Raw genomic sequence first — 9538 nt, 5'->3', positions numbered from 1 at the left:
TTTCCCTTGTCTCTGGCTGAAACCCGGTTGTCCTTGCTGGACATTTGGACTCCCCGAGTAACCCTGGGTGCTATTTAATATTAGGGCTGAGGAACTTAGGGGGTTCCTTCCTTTAGGAAACATTTGTTCATTTCTCCTTCCACTTTTTAGAGGAGAAATGAAGCCCCTTGCCCTACTTTATATTTTCTCACCTGGAATCCAATAGCTTCATAGCAGAGTAGTCCTTTCTCGCTCTCGCCCTGGAGGGTGGGGTAAAGGTCCTATTTGTGGGCTTGTCTGCCAGAGGAGGAGGGGCCTCCTCCCCAGATTCCAGCCCTTGCCCTTGAGTCGTTTGGGTGGTGGGTGTCAGGGGAGCACGGGATGTCTTTGGTGTTGGCAGTGGGGTGTGGCAGGAAAGGGCAACTTCATTAGACACTCTTGCTATCTTAAACGACCCTTTCATCTCTGGAGGCACCTGCCCATCTGAGTGTTGCCCTGGCCTTAGACACTTGGCTGGCATCTTTGAGGCTTCTGTCCCAGGAATGGAGGGAAGGGCTGCTCTGGTAGAAAGAATCCCCCCCCCCAATCCTAATCCCGTTTTTTTCTATGGGGGATGAGTGTGTTTTTTTGTGGGTCTGGGGCTACTCTGGAAATGAATACATCCCCTCCCAACCCAGCTGTGTCCTTTTGTTACCCTGTGTTCACTTGGGGATAGGGGCAGGTACTGGGATATCCCTTTTTAAGAGAGTCGCCCTTGAGAATCCTGGAGTCTTGGCAGCATGCTCATCTTTTCTCCTCACTGTCCTCTGTCTGGGTTCAGCCTCCTCTGGCAGGGAGGAGGCTCTGTGCACTTGGGGGCTGCGAGTGCATGGGTTGCACTTTTGGGTGTGTTCATACCCAGTTTTGCAGGTGTAGTGTACCCGGTGGGGAGAGAGCTGGTCCTCTGCTAGGGGGGTTATTGTTACAGGGCTCAGATTTCTTCACTAACCTCCTCAGGGTTCAACTTTTCCCAGGAGCTTCTCCCACTGTCTGGGACCTGCTGCCTTCCTCCTGCCTGTCAGGGAGGAGGAGGTGAGTGGGTCTCTGGGGGCCTGGCAGATTGGAAAGGGTTGAAGGGCATCCCCTAGCCCCTTTGCTGTAGGGGGAGAGACAGAGATACCGAACCTCTCTGCCCCTCCCAGAGCCACCTTAATTTCAGCCTTTCCTTTTGTCCTGCCCCCTGACCTTTGCCTCAGGGGCAGATCTACTGGGAGGCTACAGGCTGGAGGCAGTGGGAAGGACTGGGCTGTGAGCCTGAGTTGACTTTGGCAAAAAGGAAAAGGTGAGAAGTAAGACTCTAGGACCTTTCTTCCCATTCTCCAGAGCTGGAGGAGGGTGTTCCCCCCACCCCCCAAAAAAAGCATAATTGAGGCAGGGCTTCCATGGTCATCCCCTCCACCACCTTGGCTGCCTTTTCCAGAGGACTGGAGGTGAAGAAGCAAGGATAGGAGACCTTGGGCTCCTCCTTTGCTTCTGGGGGCAGCTCAGCTCTTGTGGTCCCAACTAAAGGGGAAGGAAGAGGAGCCCCAAGTCTGGCAGGGGAAAGTTTGGTGAGGCAGGCAGTGGGGATGTGGAGGCCTGTCCCTCACATTCTGTCTGGGGTAGGGTAGAGCTCCAGGACTGGACCCCTGGTCCTGCAGTTTATGTAGCTGTGTATATATGCCTGGGTGGGGGAGGTGCCAGTGGGCTCAGCCCCCAAGGCTGCGGGCTGGGGGAGGGGTGTTCTGTGGCACTGGAAGAATTTGGAGGCTGGAGGTGGCAACTAGATCCTGTCTAGAGTACACGGGGTCACTACCACTGCCTTGGAAGGACCCCTTGGTGTGTGTGGAGGTCCTCTCCACTCAAGCTTACCTCCTCCACCAAAGGTGGGAAGAGACAGCAGGTCGGATGTGGAAGGAGACCTCGGTCCAGCAGGGCCCTGGGGATGTTGTCGCTCTCCCTAAAGCCCCCGTTTGGGGGCACTAGAGTACAAGGGGGTACACAGGATGTGGCTCCCCATCTGTCCCCCAGCAATCTCTGCTGCTCACGCCTCCGCCCGCTCCCAGACGTCCAAGAATGTGAAGCACGTGGCCCGTAGTGGGGGGAGGGGGATAGATGCTTATCAGCGGCTGCTGGGCCAGGGGCCTTCTTCCGCTGCCGTGCTGAGCCACCCCACCCTCCCCCAGGAGGAGGAAGGGTGGTACCGAGGACCCTGCGGCCCCTTCCCAGCCCTCCCCAGGGGCTGCGAGGGGAGCTGGGGAGGAGCGATCTCCTCCAGGAAACCGGCCCCTTGTGCGAGCCTGCGAACGGCTCTGGGGCGTGGGGAATACGGAGCGCTCTGCGCCTCCTGCCCGCCCGGAGGGGAGCGGGGGAGGGGCACCCTGGCAGCACCGGCGGGTGGGAGGGGACCCAGGCTTTCTGGGCCGTTGCCAGCCTTGCGCTGGGCTCTGGAACTTTGAGCTGAGAAGGTGTGGTGCCTCTTCGGACTAGTCTTATTGCAGGAAGAAGAGAGATTTGTGGGCTGGGGCCTCCGGGGAGGGAGGTGAGCGGGGAGGGGCCAGGCCATGGCAGTCTTTCCTTCATAGGTTGTGTGGGCAGAGTTAAAGCTGTGTCCTTAACTCTTTTGCAGAGGCTCAGAGGGGCCCAGAGTGCTCTACACCTTCCCAAGCTGCTGGCTGGAGCCCTGGGGAGGCGGGGACTGGGCCAGGGCTCTGGGTTCAAAGGGCACACTGGGAAACCTCAGCACTGTTACCTGGTGACAGATGGGGATGTGCTGGAGGTGGGGGTACAGACGACGTTATAGCCTCAAAGGCAGCCAGCTGCTGCCAGGTGGGTGGGAAGGGTATAGGTGGAAAGGAGGCCTTTCGCAGCCCAAACTATAGCCCCCCATCTCAGGTCATCTCCATGCTACCAAAAAACAATTTTAAAGAGGACATTCTTTCAGTTCCAGAAACACTCTCCGGACTTTGTTTGAGCTACAAATTTCTACTGCCCTTTGCCCTGGTAGTCTGTCTCTGGTCTTAGAGCTGTCTGTCTCTCATCGTGGTATCTTGTGTGTCTTCCAATGCCCTATCTCCCCTTCCTCCACTCCACTCTACAGGGAAGTGGTACCCAGGCCCTACCCCAAAGCTCCCTTTCTCCCCTTCCAGTCTGGTCCATTTTAGAGGTAGGTCTTTGGGAGGCTGGCCCAGGGCAAAGGGCTGATGGGGAGGGAAGAGCAGGCATGTTAGTGCCTTCATCCTCTGCTTATTGGTCGGCCGACTGGGATTCTAGGCCACAGCCCCCCACATCCCTATGTCCTTGACACCCCCCACACCAGTCTGGATTGTCTATTGTTACTCCTTTTACGTCTTGGAAAAAGTTAGTACAACAAAGGGCTCCTTTGTCACTCACCCCTCTGCCTCCTGGCCTCACCCAGGCCCCCCAACCCTGCCCCCCCAGCAGCTGTTCTCAGGCCTCTCGCCTGTCTGATTTGCTTGTCTGGCCTCCGGGAGAGTGAGGTGGGGGAAAACCAGCCCCAAGCAATTTGGTATTGGGGTGAGGAGCAGAGGAGAGGGCTAGAGGGTGGGGTCAGTGAAGAGTCTGTGGACTAGTGCAAATGTAAACATCCACTGTCCTTTGCTGTGGGCTGTCCTCTGGGCAGGCAAGGGGATATGGGGCCACAGTAGTGCTGGTCAGCCAGGCTGACCAGGGAAGTGGTACCCAGGCCCTACTAAGAGCCAGGAAAGCCCTGCCAAGGTTGTTGGCCTGGTTCCCTGTCAGCAACCGCCTGGCAGTCCCTGGTGTGTCTGCAGGTAAGAGGGAGAGGGTGGTAGCATGCAGCCAGCCTCCAGTGTCCAGGCGCTTCTTTTTTCTATGCCTGGACTTTGGGGCCATGTGACTCATGGCTATAAGGTGCTTAGGCTGGGAGCTCTGGGCCCCTTTGAATGCCAGAACCTTATGTGTTAGAGTTTGGGGTGAGACTAGATAGGATTCTGGGGTATGGGAGTATGTTGGGATCTCCCTATTGGGGAGGCATCCTTGACTCCTCTCGGCTTTGGACAAGTGGACTTGGCAAGGGCCTCAGGAGGATGCTGGGTGACCCCTTGGGAATCTGGGATTGCCTCAGTCACAGTTCTCCATCCAGCATGTACACCCCATCTGCCCAGGCTTTGGGCACAGACAACTCCCACCCAACCTAGCCCTGTTCTGCCTGGGGTGATGGGCATGGGCCAGGCACTGGGGAGAGTTTGGCTAGTGAGGGCTGCCCTGCTGGCTGGGTCACCCCCCCAGCTGCCCTCTTGGAGCTGAATAACAGGAGGGGAGGGGATAGTAATCAGTACATAGTACTGAGGCCAGACAGACTGAGCATTGATGGGAACAGACCCCCTTTGTCATGCTGCTCCCCCCAGGCTGGGCACCCAGAGCAAGGGGCTTCCGGGGCCCATAGGGACTCTTCCTTGTCTCCAAGGGGTCCCTGCCTGCTTTGCAACTCTTCTTTGCGCACCCTGCCTTGAGTCCCTAGCCAGGGGATTGTTTGGGTGGAGGAGGGGCTGTGGCTGCTGGCAGAGAGGGGAGGGAGGAACGGAAGCCAAGGGGGTGGAGGAGTGGCCGGCTTTGAATATCCTGTTGACCCCAGTTTCCTCTGCCCCTAGCTTGTGTCCTCTTCCCTCCCTCCTCATAGGCCTTAACTCCTTCCTAACTGGGGAAATGGGGGAGACGGGGGAGACGGGGGAGACGGGGCCGAGCTGCTCGGAGGCCAGGGCATTAGAACTGGGCCAACTCCCACCCCTATTGCCCAGGTATAGCCATGTCCACATATAAATCTGATGGTTATTATCTGATCTCTCTGGGTTTGAAGGTGGGGTCCTGGGGAAGTAGATAGGAGTGATGGGGTGCTGACAGCTTCATTGGCATCCTCATTTCGTAAGTCTGGCTGGGGTGTCCCAGCTTTCCTGAGATTGCGTCCCTGCCCCCTGAGTGTGAATCCTGGCAGGGGTGGTGAGGCTGGGAGAGGCTCCTGGGGGAGATCATGAGGCAGGGTGGGCATGGTATTAAGGATGGTGACTTGGGTCTCTAACCGCCGCTCCCTCTTCTCTCTTTAGCGATTGAGACCCAGAGCAGCAGTTCTGAAGAGATAGTGCCCAGCCCTCCCTCACCGCCCCCCCTCCCCCGCATCTACAAGCCTTGCTTTGTCTGTCAAGACAAATCCTCAGGCTACCACTATGGGGTCAGCGCCTGTGAGGGCTGCAAGGTGAGTTGGGTCATTGGGAAGGATAGTCCTCGTTAGATAAATGGGATGTGCCCACTGTCATGTCCTAGGAGTATGCTGTTGGGGGTGGGGGTGTCCCTGAAACTGCTGTGCTTGTTCCTGTGTAAAAGGTGGCAGCAGCCTCGGAGGAGAGGAAGCCTGCAATAGAACCCCTGTGGATGAGTAGGGGGTCCCCCAAACCAGAGGTCCTCTCCCGCCTGAGTTCCTTTTCCTGTCTCTATCCTCCAGCTCACAGGGCGGATGCCTCCTCTGCCACCGCTGCCCAGGTTGCCATGGTGAGCTGGCTGCTGACTGGCTCTTGGCTAGGGACCCAGGAGGCCTGCCCCCAGTGGCCCTGCCTGAACCTCACCATGGCAGCCTGGCGGGAGGCAGTTAGGAGCAGATGCCTTGCCTTGGCCTCTCTTTCAGGTGCCGAGGCTGTGGGCTCTCCAGTGTCTGGCTGGATTTTCCTGCACCCACATTAGGCTCCAGGGTATAGATGTGGTTGCCACCTTCCCAGCAGCTGTGGGCATGGCTCTTCTCCTCTCCCAAAGCCTGAGCCTCTATACCTATACAGATTACAGCTTAGGGTCTTGGGGGCTCCAGGCAGCCCCTAAGCCTATAGTAGCTGTCCCCGAGTGTAGGGCCAAGATCCAGGGCAAAGCAGAAGGCCTCAGACTGTGTGTCTGCTTATCCTGTCTGGTTGTTCCCGGTCTGTCTCTGATCTGTCTGGTTAGCCTGTGTCTGGAGCCCCTGACCAGTCTGGGTCCAGCTGTGGTCAGTCTGTCCACATCTCCCTGGTTGGTGAACATGTGTCTTGTTGCTTGTTCCTGAGAGTGTGTATGTCTCTGTCCCACTGGCCAGCCTGTGTATGTCCTCCATGACTTCTTCCTGCTTGCCTTCTCTTCTTGTGCTCTGCACCCAAGGCTGTGGGTTCCAGAGCTCTGCCTCCCTCCCATTTAGCCCCCTTGCCCCCTTTTCGCGACTCACTGGCAGCAGCCCCGATGCCCTTTTCCCCAGGAGGGAGGAGGCAAGGTCTGCAGGTATGGGTTGGGGGAAGACCCCTGCCTACCTGCAGTGTAGAGGCAGGTATTGGGTTTCTTCTGGGGGTATCCTTGCAGGTGGGCCATTCTCCCACCTTATCTGGCCTGCTTGGGTAGGTGATGGTCAAAGGCTTAGGAGCGGCAATGGCTTGGCCTTCTGTCCCCCTGGCTGAGGTCACACACTGGTATGGCTCCCACTGTGGATGTGGCTGACGTGACTCCCTCTCCTCCATATCCAGGGCTTCTTCCGCCGCAGCATCCAGAAGAACATGGTGTACACATGTCACCGGGACAAGAACTGCATCATCAACAAGGTGACCCGCAACCGTTGCCAGTACTGCCGGCTGCAGAAGTGCTTCGAAGTGGGCATGTCCAAAGAGTGTGAGTGCCAGGGGCCAGGGGCCGGGTCACATGCTAGACAGGGCCTGAAGTACTCCTAAAGGCCAGAGGAGCAGGAGTGTGTGGATGTGTATGTATGGATGTGAACTTGCACACTCGTGGAATGATATGCAGGCTCATGGTTAAGGACGGTTTGTGTATAGCTGCAAGGACTTGTCTGTCTGTCTGTACATCTAGCCAGCTGTGTGTCCACATGCAGACAACTCTTTCTGTTTGCACATGCTGGCTGTGTGTGCTTGCACACGTGTGTGTGTGTTTGTTTGTTTGTGTTTGTGTGTTTGCTCCAGGCTGCCGGCTGGCTTCTAGGCCCTGCTTGGCTTTGGGGTAGGACTCAGAGGCATCCAGGAGTCCCTCGGATTGTGCTTCTTAGGGGAAGGCCCGCACTGAGGGGGTGCTGGTTGGTGTGTGTGCGTGCGTGCATGTTTGGAGGAGGGTACGGTTGGCACAGGGATCTAAAAGCCATTGTCTGGTGAAGCCTGGGCCCTGGAGTTAGAAGAGAGAATTGGGACTTCTCAGATCCCGGAGGGACGGGGGTTTCCAGTTTGGGCTCAGCTGAGGCCCCATGGAGGGAAGAAGCCAGGGCTGGACAGGGAGACCCTCTTGTGTTGAATCACGGGTGTTGCCGTGGTGACCGGTGATTGATGATGTCAGAGATAAATGACGCTGACAGACGCCTCCTTGTCTGCGTGGCCGTTGCCATGGAGCCTGAGCCTTGGGGGATGGGGTGGGGGAGGGGGCTGCAGGACCCCCTAGCCCTTTGTAGGGAGGGCAGTGGAAAGGGAAATGGGGAGGGGATGTGGGGGGACTGAGGAGCCCCAGACAGGAGGGGAGGGCCCTGTATCACCCCTCCACCTCCTGCCGGAGGAGGCAAGCAGGGGCTGCCCTGTCGGTATCCCAGGAAGTGGCGGCTTCATGCTGCAGAATGGGTGACAACTTGGGACCTCTAGGGCCCAGCACCTCCTCTTCCCTCCGCTTCTGCCACCTTCCTCTCCTAGAGCTTTTCAGTGCAGAAGGACCGGGGTGGGGACACCTCTCCCTCCCACCACCATCTCCCCCTTTCCTCCCTCCTTCTCTCCGGCTGCTCTGTGCCCCGGAGCTGAGCAGCTGCCATTTCAATAGAATTAAAGCTTCCGAATGATAAACGTCTTGTCACAGCTGCAATTCTCTCTTCCCAAATTATCCCCCCACTCTCCCTCTCCCTCTCCCTTCTCTTCCTTGCACTTTATTGAATTTGCAGAATCGACATGAGTGATCTCCAAATTATGCCAGTTTCCCCCCCACCCACTGCCCCCTCCTTGGGCCCCCACCCCCACCTTCTCTTCCTCCAGCATCAGCAGCAGCCACCACTGGCCCTGTGAGTGATTGTGTGTCTGGGATAATCGGCTGGTAACGACCCCATCGCTTCTTTAAAGCCGAGTGGTGTGTGCGGCTCAGCGCCCCCGGTGATTTGTCAGCTCCCCCAGCTAATGGGCCGAGAGATTCTCCCACCCGGGCCCCCCACTCTCAGGCTGGGGAGCCCTACTCCTCTCCTGCCTGCCCAAGAAGGGGAGCCGCTTCCTGTGAGCCAGTCCTAGGGACCCCCAGTGAAACTGCTGGGGGCCAGTGGAGGCAGGAGCAGGTCCTTCTTGGAAGCAGAGGGAGTGGGGGCGGCAGGGAGGCAGAGGTGGGACACTCTGCACACTTGCTTTCAGCTAGGGAACCCCTGCGTACCTGGAGTGTGGGCTGGAGCAGGTGCGTGGGAGTACGGGCACAGTGGGCTGGTGCTGTGCTCCTGGGGCTCTGACAGGATTTGGTATGTGGGTCAGACGGGCATGGAGGGGTGGACCACGTGTTGACGCCTGTCTGCTCATGCACTTGTCTGCGTGTGCATTGTGTGTGCGTGCATGTTGTCGTGCATACTCTGTGTGCGCCCGCCTGGTGAAGACCTCTGTCTGAAGCAGCAGCTCTGGTGGGAGGAGCTTGGGCTGGGGGTGGACCGCTGGCCGCACCTGCCCTCTAACCATTGGCTTCTGCCCTCCACAGCTGTGAGGAATGACCGGAACAAGAAGAAGAAGGAGACGCCCAAGCCCGAGTGTTCAGAGAGCTACACGCTGACACCAGAGGTGGGGGAGCTCATCGAGAAGGTGCGCAAAGCGCACCAGGAGACCTTCCCTGCACTCTGCCAGCTGGGCAAATACACTACGGTATGACTTCCTCCGGCCTGGAGGGGCGGGCGCACCCAGTGCCACGGGCCCAGGGCGGCCCCTCGTGGGACACCCCTTCTTCTGCCAGGCTGGCTCCTCTTCACCCCTGCCCGGGCCTCCACATCCTCCCCTTCCCCTTTTCTCCCTCCTGCTGCCTCCTCTCAAGGAGCTCTCAGGAAGTGAAGGCCGGGTACAGGGCAGGCCTGTAGGGGCCAGTGGAGCCAGGCTGAGAAGGGGTGCCGTGAGGAGAAGGCCCTCACTCTCCCTCGTCCTCCCAGAACAATAGCTCAGAACAACGTGTCTCTCTGGACATCGACCTCTGGGACAAGTTCAGTGAACTCTCCACCAAGTGCATCATTAAGACTGTGGAGTTCGCCAAGCAACTGCCTGGCTTCACCACCCTCACCATTGCCGACCAGATCACCCTTCTCAAGGCTGCCTGCCTGGACATCCTGGTGAGGGTCTGCACCCCGCCCACCTGGGCACTGCCCCATGTCCTCGGAGGATGTCCTGCCGCTCAGATAACCTCCTTCCTACACATCTGTCCAGAATGGACCTGTCCAAATGCCTACCTGCCCGATTATCCACCCTTCCTCTCCTCCATGTGTCCACCTGTCCACTTAGCCACTCTGCACCTGGACGTACAATATTTCACACTCACCGGCACATACCTACCCACCCCATAT

The 9538-nt window shown here is 58.1% G+C and overlaps 1 protein-coding gene across 4 annotated transcripts in view; it reads left to right on the top strand.

The window, feature by feature from the left end:
- Window positions 1-9538, top strand: part of RARA (retinoic acid receptor alpha) — a 44474-nt gene that overhangs the window by 30460 nt on the left and 4476 nt on the right. For all 4 annotated transcript variants that reach the window (XM_015599308.2, XM_006924677.3, XM_006924678.3 and 1 more), the window contains 4 exons: window positions 5082-5230; window positions 6510-6651; window positions 8692-8852; window positions 9131-9307. In XM_015599308.2, coding sequence (XP_015454794.1) covers window positions 5082-5230; window positions 6510-6651; window positions 8692-8852; window positions 9131-9307 — 629 coding nt within the window. The remainder of the gene's footprint in view (window positions 1-5081; window positions 5231-6509; window positions 6652-8691; window positions 8853-9130; window positions 9308-9538) is intronic.

Source organism: Pteropus alecto, unplaced genomic scaffold, assembly GCF_000325575.1.
Source record: "Pteropus alecto unplaced genomic scaffold, ASM32557v1 scaffold98, whole genome shotgun sequence".
NCBI lineage: Eukaryota > Metazoa > Chordata > Mammalia > Chiroptera > Pteropodidae > Pteropus > Pteropus alecto.
Note: the sequence above shows the minus strand (reverse complement) of the source record. Positions and strands in the feature narration are given on the sequence as shown.